We start from the raw sequence: 22,002 nt of genomic DNA on the forward strand, positions 1-22,002 counted from the left end.
CTTTTTAGATTCAAGTTTTAAAATACAAGCGAGTACACACTGATCCAGAGTACAGCAAGTCCGTAAAGCAACAGCAAAGCCTTCCCATTGTGAAGTGCCATGTTGCATACATAACGGCATGTGCACAATTAGCAGCAGAGTTATTTTCTATGTCAGCATCAGCACACAAAAGTAATATGTTTGCCCTGATGCTACCACAGCTGCAGTGCCACAAAGGCGATGGGATTTTTCACCTTCATTATAAGCCTACGAGGTCAGCCAGTTATGCAGTCACAATGCAGCCATGGTCACAATGCAGTAAAGCGTCATTGTGCAACACACGATTTTACTAACACAAACACTAGCTTAAATTTTTTACTAACATGGTGTGCTTAAAGCTGCCATTCTTATATCTTTTTTCCTCTGCCCTCTGTCATATTCCCCTTGCCCTGAGCTGGTCTTGGCTCCTTGGCTGGTGGGGAGCCTGCTGGAAAGCAAGCGTTGTTGCTTGTGGGAGTGGTCGTTTCTGTCTCGTCACAGAGCACAGGACTGTGTAGCCCCGACGATGCCTAAGAAATCACTCTTCTTACTTGGCCTCATTGTGTGGCTGGGGTGACAATGGTGGGTGCATGTCACCCACCAGTGGACGTCTTCCCTTTTTACGTGTTGATTCTCGGGCCTGATGAGCCGGACAAATGGCCATCTCAACCTGAAGCTGTGAAAGACTGTCACAGCTTTAACAGAAGCCTTGCTGCTTTGGAGATTGGTTGGTCTAGACCCAGTGCCTTTGGACTAGGAATGATTCTCCTCCAACCCCTCTCCCTCCATATTTGTCGAGAAGTTTTTGCTTGTCACAGCTGAAACGTTGGCATTTGTTTGATGTGTAGACTTGAAAATTGATATGTTTCATTGATTCTGGCGAAGTTTTAGGCTTTTCAAAAGGTAAGGTTTGGGTTTTTTGTTGTTATTGTTTTGTTTTGTTTGTTTTTTCCTTTCCTCAATCTTTCTCTTCTCAGCCTATGATTTTTGATGTCAGGAGCATGTGCTACTGACATCTAGTGGCAGAAACAGCTTAATGTCCTACAATGCACAACTATCCTCCATAGGGAAGAATTGTCCAATCCCAATGACAGCTGTGCCGAGGTTGAAAGCCCGCTCTGACATCTGCAGCCGTGAGAAGGAAAGTACACACTTTCCTGGGGCATTACAGGGGGCCATGAAAAGCATCAGTTCCTGTTTGAACCCTAGATTCCTTTGCTAGTGATGACATACCCCCTCAATACTGTGTGCCTAGAAAGGCTGGGACAGTCTTCAAGGGTCATTGCACCCTGTCATCTTGCCAGACACTTCCTTCCCTCACGTTTTGTAAAATGTCATAGACCTTGCTCTCCCATCCATGTTGACCTACACAATGTCAGTGCCATTATTTACACTCAGACTATTGTGCACCGATCACTATTAGCTGTTTCCAGACACTCCCATCACTTCAAACAGAAGCTGTAACCTCTCTTCAACCTCTGGTATCTTCACTTTACTATCGCTATAAATTAGGGTGTTCTAGACACTTATCCTCTTGAGTTTTGCTTACTTGTTATCATGCTGGTTTATTTGGCATGTGCATGAAGGCTTGAGACAGAGTCTCATGTAGCTCAGGCTGGCCTCAAACTTCCTATGTAGCCAAGCTTGACCTTCCTCTCTCTCTCTCTCTCTCTCGTAAATTTATTGATTTTATGTGTATGACTGTTTTGCTTGAATGTGCATCTGGGCACCACATGCATACCTGGTGCCCTCAGAAGTCAGAAAAGGGCATCCGATCCCCTGGAACCCAGAGTTTCTACAGAAGCTTTCGAGCTGCCAGGTGGGTGCTGGGATCCAACCCAGGTCTTCCGGAAGAGAAGCCAGCGCTCTTAACCGCTGAGTCATCTACTACGTGTACATGCAATCTTTTCTAATATTTATTTGACAATACTAAAATGTGATGATTTTGCATGTCGAATTTTAAGCCCGAGTGTGGTTTCCTTTGTGTCTGCTTATCTTTCATTCTATTGTGGGCATTTAAATTTTTGTTTGTTTATTTGGAACAAGACTGGCTGTCCTGGAACTAAGTATAAGCCTCCCCAGGCACCAGAGTAGCCAGGCCCCTCCCCTGAGGACCTCCAGGTTCCCACAGAACACTCTAACTGCCCTAATGGCCGAACCCAGCCCGCCCCTTACAGAGTAAAAATCAAGCCAGGACTTGAAATCCCACCAATGACAACCCTGGAAAGCTTCCCCACCACACTCTGAAATCCTATAGAAAGTCTGTCTTATGCTCAGTTCTCAGCTGATATTTGCTCAACCAGAGGCAGCCACCTTCCTGGGGTTTTCCCTCCCAATAAACCTGTGTGAAATTTGTTGTTTGGTGTGACTTTGTGGTATTCTTGGCTCCTGACTGTTGTGATACCTTTCCCCTCAGAGCCAACCTCCAACCCCCACCCCAACCTCCTCAGAGACATACAGTACACTAAGACCAGAAAATTTCATTTTTAAAATCACCATTTATTTATGTTAGGTGTGTGGTGGTTAGCTCTGTCTTTCCATCCTGTGGGTTCCACGGATCAAACTCCGGCCATCACATAGTCCCTGAGCAGTATGAGTCGGGAGCTGTCAAAGCGCTGGCCCCTGCTTCCCGCCAGGCCTGTGCCACCGTGGAGTACCGCTACAGGAGCTGTCAAGATGGCTGCACCCGTCTAGGCAGTGATGCCTCCTCAGCCTGCTGCCTTCGTGAGATGCCACCACAGTGTCTGCAACTTCTGTCCTGCCTTGGTCCGCAGCCATAGTGGGGCGATGCCACCTCAGGAGCTATCCTCAGTGGCAGCATCTCTTCTCTAGCCTCCCTGAGCAGCTCCACAGAGGTGGTGCCTCAGCCAAAGCCACCTGCAGCTAAGAAGCCTAACCCATGGGTCTGACGCAGGGAAAAGGAGAAAATGCCACCAATCCCTGAGCAGGAACCCACCAATGACTGATCTCCCCATGCTCAAGACTTGAAATCTCACCAGTCCTCACTCTGGAAATCTCTGCCCTGAAAAACTCCGCCCTAAGAAATCCTATATAAGTCTTGCTCTTTGTTCATTCTTCTGCTGTCCTCTCCTAGGAGCAGGGGCAGCATACCTGGACCCTCCTAATAAATATTATTGGGTTTGCTGCCTGGTGTGACTTTCTCATTGGAAGGAGGGAAGAATGGAAGAAGCGGAGTGGGTGAGGCTGAGGCTCCCAAGCTCCTCAGCTCAGCTGGGGATAACTTCCCCTGGGGGCTGCAATACCTTTGCTGAGGAGGCTTCCTCTCAGAGCTGTTCGGCTCCTAGATGTCTCAGGACGCCCTTCCACCTCAGAACTATGTGGTTCCAGGACTTCTGAGTCCCAGGATACTCTTCCATCTAAGTAGGCCTACCTGGCAGCCAGAGCCTTTACCACTGAGCCCCTCTCACAGCCCAAATTCTGGACATTTTTTTTTTTAATATGAAAAGGTCCGTATGGAAAGAATTTTATGATCTACTATTTTCCTCTAAAGAAGGGATATTATTCGTTTTTACCTCGTTTTTTCTAATTTTTAGTAACCAAGTGCAAACAAACAAACAAACAAAAACTGAAGAGGTAGAATTACCCTCTGGAAGAGGTCTGGCCTCAAATCATTTTCCTTATCTGTGGAGTGGAACATGATCCATGCTAGGCATCAAATAATCCCTTCATTTACAGCAGAGTCAGGTTTTCTGTCCTGGCCCAACACATAGTATGAGTTTTACTTTCTTATATTTACTTCTATTAAACAGTTTCCCGTTTCCCAGATGTTATCTATTTTTCTACCTTTACAGTTCTCCTTGGGACACACATTTAAGTACAGTTTTATCCCTTCCTCTGGAAATTATCTCAAGACTGAGCTCGCTGACCCTTCCAAGCTTTCCCAACCCGTTGGCGTGTGCCCACCCTCTTCCGGGAAGTCTTAACACTTAGTACTTTCTAATGAACCTGCCTGCTTTAAATAGATTGACGTGTTTACCCTTCCATGGGAGAGACGGTGTAAGTACCTGTCTGTGCAGCGGAGCGGGTTTTGTTTATTCATCTGTCAAATGTGCATTCTTACAGTCCCTACGAGAAACAGTGTGATTGCAGCCCAGGGGGGCTTCACCAAACCGAAAGTCTTAAAGGGGCTGGAGAGAGAAATGGCTCAGCTGTTAGGAGAACTCACTGACCATCGTCAGGAGGGTCACAGTAACTCCACAATAACTGGCCTTGAGAGCATCTGCACTCATGTACTGTCTCTCTCTCTTTCTCTTTCTCTCTCTCTCTCACACACACACACACACAAATGATACTTTTTCTTGTAATCCTAAAAATTAGTATATATATATATTTAATGCTATTAGATTGCTGCACTAAGGTATGCGAACGCGCACGGCAAGCACAGGGAGCTGCGCGTGCGCAGCGCAGAAACTGAAAGCGCCCTCGTGAGGACTGCGCTTGCGTGGTAGGGCGAGCCAGGGCCGCGGCGGAGCCGAGCCAAGCAGCAGGTGCGCGTGCGCGCGCGCGGAGGGCGGGGCCTGCGGCCCTTGGCGCGCCCCTGGCTTCCTGAGCCTCCGCTGTCTTGGTAGCTCAGTAGCTGCTCGGCGTGGAGAGGGACGGGTCTCCGTCTGAGTGATGGATTTTGAAAACCTTTTCTCAAAACCCCCCAATCCGGCCCTCGGCAAAAAACCGGCCGCCGACCCTGAGGAAAGGTGATCCACGCGTTTTCATCCTTTGCAGGGGCACCGCCCGGGCTCCGCCCCCTCGCGCCTGGAAGCCCCCCGAGCCTGGGCTGGCGCGTGGGCCGAGGCCGGAGCGGAGAGGTCGCGAGGGGGAGTGGGCTGGAGGTCGGGGCCGAGGGCAGTGGCCGGGCGGCGGGAGGAGGCTCCAGCCTCGGCAGATCTGCCCCCAGGGGCCGGCCGCTCCCCTTGCACGTGCTCCTGACCCGTTTCCTGTCACCGAGCTCCGAGGCGGCCCTGCCGACACTCCTGGTTCAGGAGAGTTTGAAGGGTACACAGAGACTGCCCTGCCAGGGATCCTGAACTGAAAGAAAATCCCAGAATAAAGCAGCAAGCGCTGTTCCGGCTTAGTATTTCTGTTAAGTTGGAAAAGCGTGTTGTTACTCTCTTACTAGTGCAGAGTGCAGGACTCTTGTACAGATATCCAATCACATTTTAGTCTTTTGAGTTGAAAGTGCCTCCAAACCCCGTCGCTCCTGAACCCCCGTTTTCTCTGTTCCCATCTTCCCTCGGTGGAGCCCTTGACACACATCCTAAACGCGGTTTTTTCCACCCTCATTTCAGATAGTTTTCCAGCGCGGGGCCGGCCATGATGCCACGCCTTCCTTTAATCCCGGCACTGAAAGGCTGAGGCAGGCTGATTTTAGGAGTCTCAACTACACAGTGAAACCCTGTCTGAAGGGGGAAGGGCAAATACCTTAGCGGGAACCATTACCTAATGGGGCTACTCGGGCTTTACTTTGTGCTTGACGTGAAATTTAGCCATCACATCAACCTTAAGTAGAAAGTGATGTTCTCATTTTACAGATGAGAAAATCGAGGCATACAGTCACCCTTAAAGATTTGTTTTGTTTTGGTTTTGGGCATTTTTGGTGTTTTTGGTTTTCCGAAACAGGGTTCGTTTCTCTGTGTATCCTTGGCTGTCCTGGACTCGATTTGTAGACCGGGCTGGCCTGGAACTCATATCAGTCCGACAGCCTTTGCCTCCCTGAGTGCTGGTATTAATCACGCAGCTTCTAAAGCAGAATTACTCATGTAAATTAGGGTCCTTTAGATACTGTGAAGAAATGGACACTACTTGCAGGTGATGCATTTAAGAACAGCAAGAGAAACGAAATGATAATTTTAACATGTCTGAGAATTTAGCAAGATTTATAAAAAAATTAGCTTAACAATTTGAACATATTTTAGACAAAAATACCCATTTACAAAAGTTTGGCAGAAATATATAACAGACACTTGGATCTGCCAAAAGATAGGTGAAGAATGATATGAAAGTAAGGTATCTGTTCATATGTCTGCTTTTCACTTTGACTTTAGGTCTTATTCAATATTTCTGATTTTTGTGCTTTCTCTCATTTTTATCTTTGATTTTTGACTGTAGATTTTTTTTTCGGTGCATTGAAACATGTTTTTTAATTTATTTTTATTTTCGATGTGTGAATGTGTTGCTTGTATGTATGTCTCTGTACAACACGTGTCCATTGATTGCCCTTGGAGGCCAGAGGGCATTGGATCCCATGGAGTGGGTATTGCTGATAGTTGTTGACTGTATAAGTGATGCTTGAAACAAACAGACTTTTTGTTCCTGATGGGAATATGCATTTATTTAAAACAACTTCTATTGACATATGACACATCATTCTAGGCAGTGGTGATAGAGCAGTAAATGAATAAAGTGCAGAAACACTAATGCTCATGAATTGTATATTATTGAGGTGGACCATGGGTACATAGTGTTTTAGATGATAATGAAAGCCATGGGGTAAATGAAAAGTTGAGTGAGGAGTTAGGAAGTGTTTGTGGAATGATAAGAATAGTGCAGATTTTGTAAAGAAGATAGTCGAGGTATTTGGTGGGTATCCAGGTAAATCAGTTGAATGGGAAGTTGCCTGTTAGGTTGTTATGGGTAGGGAGTTGGAGACTAGAATATTGGAATTAATTACATAGAAATGATAATAGAAGCCAGAAGATTGAAAGACATCACCAAGAATGAAACTATAGAGAAAAGAAAGGTGAGAACTGGCTTTGTTAAGAGTTGCAAAGATAAAGAGTGAACCAAGGAGATGAAGAAGAAGCAGTGGGGCATGGTGTCACACTTTTAATCCTAGTACTGGGTAGGCCAAGCAGGTGGATATTTGAGTTGAGGCTAGCCTGATCTACACAGTGAGACCCTATCCTTTTAAAAAATAGCAACAGGGGAAGAGGAAACAGGACAGCACAGTATTGCTGGAGCTGGTTTATGGGTGGGTCAAGAAAAGACTGAGAATTATGGTTCCTGCTGGAGTGCTGAACTGGAGAGGGCGGTGTAGAATGACTGGGTGTGGTTTAAGGCAAAGTTCTCCAGGCTCTGAGAGTCTCTGTCTCTTCATCTGGATTCATGTTTACTTCTAGATCAGTGGTTCTCAACCTTTCTAATGCTGGGGCCTGTTAATACAGTTCCTCATGTTGCGGTGACCCCCAACCATAAAATTATTTTGTTGCTACTTCATAGCTATAGTTTTTCTACTATTATGAATTGTAATGTAAATATTCGACCCCTGTGAAAGGGTCATTCACATACTCTTCTCTTTTATAATCCTTCCATATCTTTTCTGTTTAGAAAATTCCAAATCTAATCTTAACATGTATAACTTCCTTATATATGTACCTGTAGTGCTTTTCTCCTAAGAAGATAGAAAGCTCTCAGAAGGCAGGAATAGCTTGTCTTTTTCATTGTTGTACCTCATGATCTGAGGCCACAGCCTGGCATGTGGTGAATACTTAGTATGTACTGAGTGACTAGAATGATGAATGAATGGTGATTTATGTAAAGCTACTTCTTAAGCATTAACATTATATAATATAAAGTTTCCATTTTATGGGTTATTCATATGTATATTAACATTTACTGGTCAACATCATCATTGTTACTGTTATTTTGATAGTCTTACTATGTAACCCAGGACTTGCTACACTGGCCTCGAACTCACAGAGATCCACCTGCCTCCTGAGTTTGGGATTAAAGGATTCCACCACCATACCTGGCTACCTTGCTGTTTTTATTAATGTTGATTTTTTTTATAGAATATTTAGAGTAGACTATGAGTTTCAAATTTATTTTAAGACAAACCCAAGTGATGAATTTTAATGCTGTGCAATAAACCCCTTTGTGCTATTTGCTGTTTTTGCTGCAGAATTGATGATGAAGTAGATGGTACTGAAGTTGAAGAAACGCAGACAGAGAAGGTCAAATGGGAAGTAAAACGGGTCTGTGAAAAAATCCCCAAGAAAGTAAGATTCAGCTGGCATGTTGAGACGGCTCTGGATGGACGTGAGAGCATGCAGGATCTTGTTTGTCTCACTGTATTCAGCATGTGGGGTCCAGTTACTTAGGCCAAGGACACTCACCTTTCAGTAACTTTCTTGCCCCCACCATCAGATGGAGAGTGTGCCAGTACTGTAACAAGATCAGTTTTCCTGTTTTTGAAATGAACTGTAAACTGTTTTTGAAAAGCCTCTTTCCTGTCAAATTAGATGTAAAATTTAAGGTCTGACTTGCCAACTTCATTACTTGCCTTAGTAATGACTAATTAAAACCCAGATTAATGTGTTGGGACTGCCTTGCCAGGACGCAACACAAATGCATTATCTTGCAGTGTGGGACTGGAACTGAATCTGAGAGCAAGGTGCTGGCAAGGTTGTTCCTTCTGGGGTGTGTGAGGAAGGATCTGTTCCAGACCTGTCTGCTGTTTTTTGGCTTTCCATGGCTGGGAAACATTCTGACCTCATCCACAATGGCCTGATTTCCAAATAGGCCACAACCTGAGATATTAAGGATTAAGACTGCGTAAGAATTTAGATTGCGGGGGAGGGGGAGACTCAAGTTCAGTCCATCACAAAGTCAGTATCTACTCTTTCTTTTGAAAATTTTTGGGGAAGCAGTAAATATTAACATAGTTCATATTGGCAATGAAACTTGGAAGGCACAAATCAGCTTTTTAAAGAGATCTAGGTGAGAAAATACAGCTGACACACCTTCATCCCCTAGGGAAGGCTCTGAGCTCTCATGTAACTGCTGTGGATAAGAACTGAGGCTGACACTTGTAATCCCAGCACTCAGGGAGGCAGAGGTGGGGTGATCTCTGTGAGTTCGAGGACAGCCTGCTCTACAGAGTGAGTCTAGGATAGCCTAGGCTACACAGAGAAATCTTGTCTCAACAAAAAACAGACAAACAACAAAATAAAACAAGGCTGAGGCTGATGTCCAGAAGCTGCAGTTTTATTATCTCACGGGGTAGCCATACACGCCTCAGGCCTTCATGCCCACAGTACTATTCCCATAGCAGATAGACAGACAGCATGTTGTATTCTTAAGTAATTTCCAAGAAAGTTATACGAAAAGATGGACATCGCAAGTAGAACTGCTTCAATCCAGGCTCTTCAGCCACTTGTACAAATATATATGTCGGGTTATGGCCAATTCAGTAGGGTACTCAGGTCAGCACTTCAGGTCAAAAGAAAGTATTGCTGTCTCCTTGCTCCATGTTAGCCCCTGAGATGAGCAGTTCTAACTGGGGGACTGATACTTCCTTGTTCTTTACAGTCTCACTGCTTGTGTGGTCATCCTTAAGGATACGGTTTAAAGTTCGTAAACCTAGTGTGCGCTCGTTCCTCTTTATTGCAGCACAGCGGTTCATCATGGGAACACGGGGTGTCCTATTGTAGGTGGGCACTGGGCTTGCTTTCATTAGCCGTGCTATGGCATTCTTTGACTTGTGTCCTTCGCATGCACTCTGCATTGCCCTGGGAGAGGAGCTTCTGGGTCCTCCTGCACGAGCAATCTTGCCTTCTGTTGCTACTTAACTGTGTTAGAAAGTATTGTACCAGCTTCTATTCCAGCACCATGGATGAGAAAGACACTGTTGCTCTGAGGAGGATGTCAGGACATCCCAGTCTTGTTTTCACAAGTGTTACTGGTTCCCTGTAGGTTTGTTTACTTGACGTTCAAGTCTTTCCATCTGCTTTTCCTTCACTGAGATTATATTTTGTTGTTGTTGTTGTTTTCTTAATTTATAGTTCTTTAGGAGTAGTTTTTGGTCATCATTTTTTATGTTATGTGTTGTAGATACCTGCTTATTTTAGTTTTCTTTCCATCCAGTGATATTTTTTATAAATGTCACAGTTTTAAGGTAGTTGGTTTTAAGAATATGTTCTTATGTATCTTTTGTGTATTGATGAGCATATTTTCTTGCATTACTTTCTAAAGCTTTATTTTGCCTTTTCACATTGAAATTTATAATCTCTATGGGGTGCAGGCAACCCATTTCTTCATTTATTTATTATATCCTACCTGATTGTTCTAGGACTATTAATTTATCAAGAAGGGGCTGTCTTGTCCCTGTGGTTTTACTTTGTCACTTTTGTTACAATCAAGTGTTCAGTTTTCTCAACTGTCTGTTCTTGTTCTCTTGAGTTATCTTTCCCCAGTACTTACACAGTTAATTACTGCAGTCTTATAAGGGTTTGGGTTGTTTAAGCAAGTTCTAGCACCTTTGTTTTGTTGTTGATGTTGTTTTATATTTTTTTCTTTAAAGTATCTTGGCTTTTTTGTTTGTTTGTTTGTTTTCCAGTACAGGCCTTCTCTGTGTAGCCCTGGCTATCCTCTTTGTATACCAGGCTAGCCTTGAATTCAGGAATCCACCTGACTCTGCCTCTCTGGACGGAGTACTAGAGTGCTGGGATTGAAGGTGTGCACCAGCACACCAGGGTTGCGGTCGCTATTCTTAGACATAGGCCCATCCATGCAAATTTAGAGTCTTGTTTATCTGGGACCACAGAAACGCCCAGTAGGATTCCATTGCAAATATGTGAAATTTATAGATTATTTGGAGGGGAATTGGAATCTTTAGAATATTGTATAGTCTTTGTCTTAATTCTTTCTAAGCAGTTTGTGTATGTGATTATGTGTGAGTACTGGCAGGAAGGAGCTCATGTGTGTGAAGTTGTGTGTCCCTGTGTGTGTATGCATTCATGAAAGCACCAGAGGACAACCTTGGGTGTTGCTCTTGAGGCACCATTCACCTATATGTGTGTGTGTATAATAAATATATTTATTGAGACAGGGTCTCTTACTCACCTGGAACTCACCAAATGGGCTAGTCTTGCTAGCAGGTTAGCTCCAGGGATTCTCTTGTCTCTATGTCCTGCTTTTTTAAAAAAAATGTTGGTTCTGTGCCTTAAAGTCAGGTTGTGTGCTTGTAAAATAGCCCTTTGCTTTCAGAGCTATTTTTGGTCTCAAGTGCCCCTTAATTTTTCTTTGCAAAGTCTTACATTCTAACATACCTGTCTGCCTTCTAAATAAAATTAGAGACCATAAATCCATAGTCTATTGATAGGAGTAGGCTAACCTTTTTTTAAAGCACCATTTAGTGAATCTTGATGACTTTGTGCCTTGTAATCTTTGTCACAACTAAGCAGAACAGAAACAGCTTATAAATCGATGGGCATTACTGGGTTCCTGTGGAACTTAATTTATAAAAACAGGTAGCTAAAGGAAAAATGCTCTGGTGCCTCACTCCTGTGATTGAGAGGTTGAGAAGAGAGGATTGCCATGAGTTTGAGGCCAGGCTGGGCTGTATAGCAAGAACCTTTCTCAGTAAAACGAAAAAACAAAAAACCTTTTCTTTAAAATGCATTATACATGTTTATTATAATTATATAATTGATATACCCATGTTGCTAAGTATAGACATCTTAATCAAAGCTTATAAAAATAATTTTTAAGACAGGATTTCGTGTATTCTGGGATGTCCTTGAGCTGTGTAATTGAGGTTCTCCTTGGACTTGATCCTCTTACCTTCATTTCTCACATGCTGAGATTACGGACCTGTAAATTTTTTTTTCAAATTCAGAACCTTCAAATTATGTTTAAAGATAAATATGTCACTGTAGTTTATTTGTTTTGGGTTTTGTTGTTTTGTTTTCTGTGTGTGTATGTACATATATATGTATACATGTAGAGGCCAAAGGTTGATGTTCAATGTCTTCCTCGGTTGTTCTTTGCTTTCTTTTGAGACCGGTCTTTCTCTGAACCTTGAGTTCATTGATGCACTTAGGTTTGCTTTCCAATGAACTGCAAGGATCTGTCTATCTCCATTCACCTAGTTCTGTCTCCTAGGGACACGGATGAGGCCGCCACAACCAGCTATGGTACTAGGGACCTGAACTTGTTCTCATGCCTGCAGATGCTTGACTGACTAAGCCATCTTCCTAGGCCTGTCTGTGGTTGGTTGGTTGGTTGGTTGGTTGGTTTTGCTTTTGTGTCTGTGTTTTAAAATTTATACTTACTGGTTTTGTTTTGTTTTGTGTGTGTGTGTGTGTGTGTGTGTGTATGTACTTGAGTGCTGGTGCCCTTCAAGGCTAGAAGTATCAGATTCTTCTGGAGCTGGAGTTAGTGTGAGCTATTGGACACGGTGCTGGGGACCAAACTTGGGTCCCTGGAAGAGCACTATGTGCTCCTAACCACTGAGCCATTTCTCCAGACCGTTTTTAATTCTGCAAAAACTTCCAGTGTTTAAAAAAAGATAGAAAATGCTATATGAAACCAATGTACCCATTATACAAATGCAGCAAAGGTCAATTAAAGGCCAGTATTGGGGTGCGTGTGTGTGTGTGTGTGTGTGTGTGTGTGTGTGTGTGCGCGCGCAAATGCTCATGTGCATGTGTACTTTGAATCTTCAGTTTTGAGACTTTCAGTTTTCATCTTTACTTAGTTTAAACATCATGGAAACTCTACAACATTCCCAAAGAGCTTGCCACGTAAAAAGTCAAGAAGTAAGGACTATGACCCATACAGTGATGGTGAGATATGCAGTCAAGAATCAGAAGATAATTTTGACAAAGAGCTTCAACAGTACATACACGCCAAAGAAATGGCAAATGCTGCTCAACCCTCACTGCCTCCTGAAGAATCTGTGAAGAAAGAGGGAGCAGAAGGCACCCAGCAGAGTAAGTGCTCATTGGCAGAACTTGTCATGGTTGTCTGTTTTGGACAAGTGCGTCTCACCTCTTTATGACGAGGGGGTGACATTTGTGGTTCTTTATGCTTGATGTAAGACATCAGCCGAGACTTGGTTGCTTGATATATAAATGCTTGTTCTGTAGGAGACAATAGGCAGCTGCTAGTGAGTTATCAAAGGAGAAGTCTGAATCCCGACTTTGCATGTACGAAGGATAGGCTGCCCGCTCGTGTGACTCTTGTTTAAAGAGTTGACTGCCCGGATGATTGTATATGTCTGTGTCCATATGTTTTTAAGTGCTGAGGACTGATCACCCCAGCCTCATGTATATTAAGGAAATAGTTCACCACAGAACCATATCTCCTGATAGAAATGTATTTCTTTTTAAATGGTTTTTTTCTTTTTTTTATTTATTAATTACACTTTATTCATTTTGTATCCCCCCATAAGCCCTTCCCTCCTCCCCTCCCAACCCCACCCTCCCTCCCCTTTCTGCATGCATGCCCCTCCCCAAGTCCACTGATAGGGGAGGTTCTCCTCTCCTTTCTGATCTTAGTCTATCAGTTCTCATCAGGAGTGGCTGCATTGTCATCTTCTGTGGCCTGGTAAGGCTGCTCCCCCCTCAGGGGGAGGTGGTCAAAGAGCAGGCCAATCAGATTATGTCAGAGGCAGTCCCTCTTCCCATTACTATGTAACCCACTTGGACACTGAACTGCCATGGGCTACATCTGTGCAGGGGTTCTAGGTTATCTCCATGAATAGTCCTTGGTTGGAGGTTTTTTTCATTTTTATCTTCTACATTGAAATGTATTATTTTAAATTACTAAAATGGGATTTGGCCATAGATATGAAGGCACATGAAATTCTTTTTTGTTTTTGAGGCAGGGTTTCTCTGTGTAGCCCTGGCTGTTGTGGAACTTGCTCTGTAGACCAGGCTGGCTTCAAACTCAGAGATCCTCCTGACTAACCCCATCCCCACCCCAGCTCTGAGATTAAAGGCATATGCCACTGCCCAGTATAAATTAAATTCTTTCTGTAAATTCTTTCCTCCAGGTGTTTCTTCTGTTCAAAACACAACTATAGGTAAACTTAGTATATGTGGAATGTTTTCTTTTTGTGTGAGGGTTTGTGATATGTTGAGATGGGTAGTCTCATGTAGCCTAGATAGTCTAAAACTTGCTATGTAGCTGAAGATGGCCATGAACTCCTGATCCTCCAACCTCAGTGTCCTCAGTACGGGATTACAGTTGTCCTAGTTTGCTGTATATTGCTATGATAAAACCATGACAACAACTTGAGGAAGAAAGGGTTTATATCACATTATAAACTTGCAGGTAGCGAACAGTCTGTCGCTGAAAGAAGCCACAGCAGAGACCTAGAGGCAGGAAATGAAGCAGAGACCATGGAGGAACTGCTCACTGGCTTGGTCCCTATGGCTTTCTCACCTGCTTTCTAATACCATCCAGGGTGGCACTGCCCCCGGTGAGCTGGGCCCTCCCACTTCAGTTATTAGTAGAGAACATGCCCTGCAGACTTGTCTGCAAGCAATCTGATGGCGTTATCTCACCAGATGAGGTGCCTGTTCCCAGATAATTCCAGCTTGTGTCAAGACGACAAAAGACTAGCTAGCACTCAAGCATGCACCACCATCCTCAGCTCTATGACGTGTTTTCAAGGAAAAGTCTATAATATATGAGGTCATTCTGAACCTCTAGTTTTTTGTTTTCTCTTGTAAAGCTGTGGCAGTTCTGATTTGACCAGTCAGTTGCTGTTGTCTTCAAAATGTTCTGGCCTGTGGCTTGCAAGATTGATTTAATTAATTATCTTGCTTTCTCTCCCATCCAACACTACTCCTCAAAGACAATGCGTTTGAAATTGGGATATTAGAAGTCTCTCTTTGCCTCTTACTAGCAAAGCTTCTAGAAAGTCAGGTTGCTGTTACACCAGCTTTCCTTCACTGGGCGTCCGAGTGTCCCTGAAGTATTATGAGGCGTATTTCTGAAGGTTAAACTGATGTTGTACCTTTATGCTAATTTTAAAAATGAACTTGCTTGTTTTTAGCTGTCAAACAAAAAAATAAAAAATCTAAAGCTGGTCACAAGAAAGTTAAACAGAAGAAAATGAAGCGAAAGTGGCCTGGCACTGGATATAAAGGGTCAGGTGCCTTGCTGAAGAACAGTGGCTCCCAAGAAAAGGTACAAGAGTTGGGCTTGTAGGAGGATGCTTGTGTTTCAGGGTTGCTGTCTTCCACTTCAGTTTCAAGAAGTGCTTGTGGACGTGGGGAGGCAGGAGGCCCCGCAGGTCAGGGTTTTATGGAGACCTGTGCCTGCCGGTGACTGTGGTCTCCCCTTCACTGGCACTCCCTGCCCTCTCAGTACTGGCTGCCGGGACCCAGTTTCAGCCTCAGCGATTCCCCCGTTGGCCCAGAATACAGGTGCACCGTTCTTCTGGTCTCTGAGTGTTGTACCATCACTAACTCTAGAAAACTGGGAGGCAGAAGGAAATAGCCTTAGAGACAGTTGAAAGGCCCTGCACAGTTTGTACATCGCAGGCCCTCAGCCTTTGAGTTGATTCCTTCCAGAAATTAAAAACAGCTATTCTGAGCAATGGCCTTACCAAATCTTCCAGTCGTACTCCTGTGATTTTGCTTTATAACTGTTCTTCCTTAATATGCAGATATGCTTCAGCATAGGACAAGAAAGGGTGTCTCTAGACTCTGCTTTTCTAAAGACTTAAACTGAATGGCAAGCTTCTTATTCTGCTTAGATGCAGGCCAATAGTTTGGGAAGATTAAAATATTAGAAATACCAAGTATTAGCTGGGCATGGTTGTGAGTGCCTTGTAGTCCCAGCTGCTTAGGATTGGAAGCAGGAGTTCAAGACTGTCCTGGCTAACAGTGAGATCCCTTATCAAAAGTGTATGTGGGGGGATTCCAAATACTAAAGACTGAAATAACTTCATCAAAATCTGTCCCCTTTTCTGTATTTTACAAGTGGGGAATCTGAAGTCGGAGTTGAGATGGCTGCCTGTCTCCACCCTGGGCCAAGCCATGACTGCACCTTGTTTCCTAACCGCTCTTCTGTGTCTGTACATTGACTCAAAGGATTCTTCACACAGAACTGACAGCCCTTCTCCATGAAGAGCAGGTTCTAAACCTGTGATAGACTCTCATGTATCTGAGATACATGTATGGTTTTTATGGTCTTAATAAAATCCATAACTTGATATTCTTGCAAAGCAGGTGACTAGGAGTCATGTTAGCTCCTTAATTGCATACACCATATTTAAAAACGTTTACTACTTAGGCATGCAGAAACTATAAGCTCTGTCACGAGCTAACACATTAAAAATAGTTTTTGTTTCTAAAGAGCTAAAATAGATCTTAAGATTCTCATTTCTTTTTTCAATATTAAACTGTAAAAATATATCATTGGAGCTAGAGATTTTTTCACTGCTTCTTGTTAATCATGATTCCCAGCTTTATTTCAATAACTTTTTCTGTTTTGGACTTCATTTGATCACAAGTAATATATTTTAATATTTTTAAATTAGTTCATATTTTAGTTTTCTTGTATTCATTTTTTTTAAATAAGGGCAAAGTACAGTGAGATAATCAGGTTTTACCAACACTAGCATTCAGTGGTTGAATGCTGTTGAAACTGATGAACACTCATTTTCTAAACTGAAATGCCAAAGTCTAGCTCCTTAAGGCCCTTTTACAAGAGACACTTTTGAGCCAGGGTCTTGCTGTATAGCCCAGGGTGGCCTTGAACTTGAATTTGTAGCCCTGCTCCCACCGTGGAATGCTGAGATGACACATTGGTCACCATGCCCAGCTAGAAGAGACACATTCTAATGTATTAAAAGTAGTTTAAAACAATTTTGTAAAACAGTGAAATATTTAATTTTCTTTCTCTCCTGTTCTTTTGTATTGAAGGCTGCTGAGCCTAAAGAGAAGCAGCCATGTGTGAGGATGAGTCAAGGTTTCATCAATCAGCACACGGTGGAACGTAAAGGGAAGCAAGTTTGCAAATACTTTCTTGAAAGGAAATGTATTAAGGTATGAGAGTGTGTAAGCAAAAATACACTACAATGTAATTATGGCAGAAGTCTGCTAGAACTGCTCTCTCCATTTGCCAGTCTTTTAAAAACATACCTGTAAGGTTTTAAAAAAAACTCTTTGCTCCTGGAAAAAGTTTAGTTAGTGCTTTATTTTTTAAAGGTAATTTATTAGAGATGCTTTCCATTAAAAATGTTATAAGATTTTTTTAAAGTCAGCAGGCTAAGTCATGTGCTATGATGCTAGCTTGTTAGGATTCTCTTCCATGTGCTCTTTTGAAGTTTGGTAGAAGTTAAGTTGCAAAGGTCTAACTGTGAGACATGACTTGTGCTTATTCTTACACTCAGGGAGACCAGTGTAAGTTTGATCATGATGCAGAGATAGAGAAGAAAAAGGAAATGTGTAAGTATTATGTACAAGGATATTGCACCAAAGGCGAGAACTGTCTGTATTTGCATAATATCCTTTATCACAAGATTCCCTGCACTCTCTGTATAAAGTGGACGGTTAAAGAGGTACACCTTAGTAAACTATAGTTATTAGTGTAACAGAGGGGTTCTGTCAAAGCCCAACTTAGTATCAAAAGGATTATGTTGCATATGCTTTTCCATAAGAAGGAAAGGGATTCTTCAGAAAATCTTTCACGTGTAGGTCTGTTCTGCTCTGCATGGGTGGTGGAAGGTTCGTAGAACCTAGTCAGGCCCAGGAGATGTCAGTTTCTGCTGTGATGGTGTCTAATTGAGCCTATGTTCACATAGAAAAGCAGAGCTATTTTTTGGAGGTTCCCTTACCTTAAGGCCTTAGTTCTAATGACCAAACTTTTCATGAAAACATGAAATACAGGCAGTTAGGGTAATAATACCATTGGTCACACAGAAGTTATTTTTCTTTTGTCATACACCATAAACATTTCATGTTCTAACTTGAGAGTTCCTAGATAATAATGTTGCATAAATTAACAAACTTAATGCATGAAGGATCCAGATTTGTAAAACATGCTGTTGTCCTTTCATTTATCCTGTCTGAAGGTAATTAAAACACTGATTTTCATTTACCACATCTCAGGGTAATTAAAATACTCTTCTTTCATCTGTGAATGAAACTTACCTGTGGCCCTTTATGAGATTATATATGAAGGAGAAAAAGTTGTCTTTCTAAAATGAGACCTTTATTGTCTTATTTTTATTTTTTTTTTTTTAAAAATCAGTGATTCTACTGGCAAGAAAGACTTTAAGGAAATAGTTATTAAATTAATAATGAATCATTCCAATTGAATAAAATTGTTATTTCCCTTAACACTGTGCTACATGAATATCCTTGCAAGTTTTATCACACAGGAACAAAATGTTATCAGGGTGAGCACTGTAATTTTTCTCATGCCCCGCTGACTCCTGAAACACAAGAACTGTTGGCTAAAGTAAGTACAGTGGTAATCTTCTTTTTCTTTTTAAAAAGAGTGTGTTTGGACTGAGGATGACATTTGAAAAGATACTCTATGATGGGTAGTGGTAGTGCACCCCTTTATTTCCAGTATTAGGGAGGCAGAGGCTGTGAGTTCAAGGCCAGCCTGATCTATAAAGCGAATCCAGGACAGCCAAGGTCACACAAAAAAAAACCATGTCTTGAGAAAAAAGAAAGAAAAAAAGAGATACTTTTTAACAAAAAGTAGCCTTGTGGGATAGTCTAAATTTACTTAGGTTGGAAAATTAATTTTTTATTGTAGCTGAAAAAAATTAACATTCATTGATAGTATGAATTAGAATGTTCTTAAACTCTTCAATATAACCAGCAATTTAAATTTTTTATTTACTTACTATGTATGTGAGCCTGGCAACAACCACTTTTACTCACTGAGCCATCTCTTCACTCTAGTTAGCAACTTTTAATTCCTGTTTTAAACCAACTCAAAGGAAATAAAGACACAATGAGGCTTCTTGTTATAAGCACAGAAGTGGAAGGCGAGAGTCAAGGCTGACAGACATGTTAGTTATGTCAAAGACTGGTCAGATAGCTTGTCTCAGAAATTCTTAGTCTATGAGAAAAGTTATTGTGAAGTTACAGTCATTGCATTTTTTTCCATAGATTACTTGGAAATAGTCTCTCCAAAATTAAATTTCAATAAATGTGAAAGTAAAAAACCCTCCTAAAGCCACCCGTGGCAAAACCTCTTTGAGCATAGACGAATCTGAGAAAGCCAGAGGTGCTTATGGGAGGATGCTTTTCTCTCTAAAATAGGGAAGATTTCTGTGCAGCTAGGAATCACACCAAATACTTATTTATGTGAAACTGTTTTTTTTTTTTTTTCTTTCTATAGTGTGAAATACCAGTAGGTTGGATGTTATTAGAACCATTTGGGACAGTTTACCTAGTAGGAATTAGTGAATAAAAAAAATCACATTGAGTTTTTTTGTTTTTTGTTTTTCTGTATTAGGTTTTGGATCCTGAAAAGAAGCCATGTAAATAGACTTAAAAAGGTAAAAATGACTCTACTAATTTTTTCTATCTTTGAATCATCTATTGAAATTGGGATAACAGCCTCAATAGAGGTTTTTCTGTCTTTTCAAATGAAAGTATTGTTTTTCCTTCCTTCCTCAATAAAAATATGTGTATACCTGATTCTTTGTCTGAGTTTGCCTGCCATGCAGTTTTTAAATTTTGAGTTCTGTCTGACTGTTTGCTTATTGAGATAGGGTCTCTTTGTAGTGCTGGCTGTCCTGGAACTTGCTGGCCATGAACTCACAGAGATCCACCTATTTGTGCCTCTGGAGAATTAAAGATGTGCAGCGCCACAGCTACTCTCAGATAGCATTTTATTCTGTAATGTGTTAGAATTAGGTATCGATGTTTTATTTTCAGGTTTCTCAGATAGCATTTTATTCTGTAATGTGTTAGAATTAGGTATCAATGATGTTTTATTTTCAGGTTTGTTTTTGTTTTTAGTGTACATTGTTACTGTAATTCTTTACAAATATTCCTTGATAAAAATTTGTAGCAGTTACTCAGGGTCTACACTAGGTAACATTGTTTTTCTAAAGTGCTTTTAATACTTTACATTCCTATAAGCTGTAGAATATTTGTTCCACACTTGTTAATACTTTGTATTTTACTTTTCTCCTAATGTAGTGTATTTAAACATTGCATCTTATTTATAACTTGTATTTGCATGAAATACAGCATCTTTGGGCCTATGCTCTTCAATTTCCTTAATGTAATACTTTTTACTTTTTTTTCTGGGTTTTCAAGACAGGGTTTCTCTGTGTAGCCTTGGCTGTCCTGGACTTGCTTTGTACACCAGGCTGTCCTTGAACTCACAGAGATCTACCTGCCTCTGCCTCCTGAGTGCTGGAATTAAAGGCGTATGTACCTGGCTTACTTTTTACTTTCTTTCAACAAGGTTTCTGTTCACCTAATTGTCCTTTTGCATTGCTTTTATATATTCCTTTGTCAAGAACGTTAGGTTTTTTGCCATTTTGTAGGCTATCTTTTCTCTTTCTTTCTGGTTTGTTTGTTTTTTAGGCAGGCTCTTGCTATGCATTATTTTCTGATGTTGTTTTGGTTATTCAGGGTCTCTTAAATTCTATACGTGAATTTTTAGGAAACTTCTTGCTTTTTTCTTTCTTTCCTTTCTCCCTCCCTCCTAAATATCTAATTGTAACTTTATAGTGATTTCATTGAACATGTAAATTGCTTTGGGCAGTAGTGACAGCTTAACAGTGTTGTCTTTCATATCTGTGAGTTTGTGTTGTTTTTAATGTGCATAAGTGTTTGCCTGAATGTATGTCTGTACCACACTCGTGCCTGGTGCTCACAGAGGTCAGAAGAGGATGTTGCATCCTCTGGAACTGGAGTCACATGTGGTTGTGAGCTGCTGTGTGGGTGGCAGGAATCAAACCTGGGTCCTCTAGCAAGAACAAGGATTTTTATCATTGAACCAGTTCTCCAGCCTCCATACCTGTGAACTTTTTGGTGTAATCATGAAGATATTCTTATATTTCCATTCAACTCTATTGTTAATGTAATATATATATTACATTAACAATATATATATATTGTTGTTGAATCAGATATTTCTATGTAGTCCTGGCTGTACTGGAGCTTGCTGTGTAGACTAGGCTGGTCTAGAACTCACAGAGATGCACCTGCTTTTGCCTCCTGAGTACTGGGAGTAAAAACTCAATATAGTATGTTTGGTTTTTGTTTTTTATGTGATTTTGTTTTTTCTGTGTTTTCTAGATTGCTGTTTGGTTCTATTCTTAGCTTTTACATTTCAGTTCAGGCTGTTCCTTTAATTTTCCCCAAGAAGAATATTTAACTCATTTTAGATTTTTATTTTCTTTTGCACGGGGTTGATTACATTTTCAGACACTATGTTTATCTCTTCTGCAGCTTGTATAGAGGACAAATCCATTCCTGTTCAAGACTTTTGAAGACTGGTGATTTGGAATAGTTCATAAGGCTCCTCAGTGAATGCACCGTCCTGTGTCGTGATCATGTGCGGCTCCCTGTGGGCACACAGAGGCAGATCTGGTGCTCCGCTGAAGGTGCGTCTACACCGGGAAGCTTCCACTCCTGGGGCCGGAGAGGAGCGCGAGCGTGCGGGCTGGTGGTAACTGCCGTGGCGTGCTAGGTCGCCGAAGTCTCTTCCAGTCAAGATCTCCGCGTACAGTTTTGTACAAGCACACAGTGAGCAGAGAGAGGCTGAGTGAGGATGCGGGAAATAACAGGAAGGATGGTGATAGAGAGCTGCGAGGGAGCACGGGGTAGTAAAGCGCTACACCGCCACACGTCTCTACATACTCGGCACAGTGTTTGCGACAGTTCAAAGTTCCACTGTATGGTTTAGCAGAGAATGTGGTTCTGTGATCTCCTTAAAAACAATTTCCTGTTGGATATTCGTTTCTAATTATTACTGCTTAAATAAAGTGGAATAGTACTTCTTGCCATGGTGTTTTCATACTTACTGTGTGCTGTTATAAAGTATGAGTATTTACCCTGCATGAATGCATGTCTTCCTCCTGCACCCCAGCTCCTGAAATAACGACTCAGAGCCTCAAATGCATTTACAAAAGCCTAGGCCAGCATAGCGAGGCATGTCCCCTGACTTGTTCATGACTAATGTCTTGGTTATTCTATTCTTAGCTCTGCCACATGGCTGGTTGCCTCTGCTCAGTTTCATACATCCATC

At 41.9% G+C, this 22,002-nt stretch overlaps 1 protein-coding gene across 2 annotated transcripts; it reads left to right on the plus strand.

Annotated features, from left to right (window-relative positions):
• The first annotated feature begins 4,526 nt into the window (after nucleotides 1–4,526).
• Nucleotides 4,527–21,756, plus strand: Zc3h8 (zinc finger CCCH-type containing 8). 2 transcript variants are annotated; one of them, XM_060371433.1, is made up of 9 exons: nucleotides 4,527–4,730; nucleotides 7,934–8,006; nucleotides 12,512–12,746; nucleotides 14,819–14,952; nucleotides 16,695–16,817; nucleotides 17,165–17,276; nucleotides 18,125–18,234; nucleotides 19,249–19,291; nucleotides 21,204–21,756. In XM_060371433.1, the coding sequence occupies exons 1-8, from the start codon at nucleotides 4,654–4,656 to the stop codon at nucleotides 19,279–19,281; spliced, it is 897 nt and encodes a 298-aa protein (XP_060227416.1). In that variant the 5' UTR covers nucleotides 4,527–4,653; the 3' UTR covers nucleotides 19,282–19,291; nucleotides 21,204–21,756. The 2 variants fall into 2 exon arrangements, with proteins under 2 accessions (XP_060227416.1, XP_021497618.1); XM_021641943.2 differs by having other exon boundaries at nucleotides 4,528–4,730; nucleotides 7,934–8,030.
• Nucleotides 21,757–22,002: the final 246 nt, after the last annotated feature.

The sequence above is a fragment of the Meriones unguiculatus genome, chromosome 18, assembly GCF_030254825.1.
Source record: "Meriones unguiculatus strain TT.TT164.6M chromosome 18, Bangor_MerUng_6.1, whole genome shotgun sequence".
NCBI lineage: Eukaryota > Metazoa > Chordata > Mammalia > Rodentia > Muridae > Meriones > Meriones unguiculatus.

What these genes read in the sequence shown, in the direction of transcription:
- Zc3h8 (XM_021641943.2), top strand. Translation starts at nt 4,654, where the DNA reads ATGGATTTTGAAAACCTTTTCTCAAAACCCCCCAATCCGGCCCTCGGC. An exon ending in GTGAAAAAATCCCCAAGAAA is followed by an intron (nt 8,031 to 12,511) that starts GTAAGATTCAGC and finishes ATCTTTACTTAG; the next exon opens with TTTAAACATCATGGAAACTC. An exon ending in GAACTGTCTGTATTTGCATA is followed by an intron (nt 17,277 to 18,124) that starts ATATCCTTTATC and finishes ACACTGTGCTAC; the next exon opens with ATGAATATCCTTGCAAGTTT.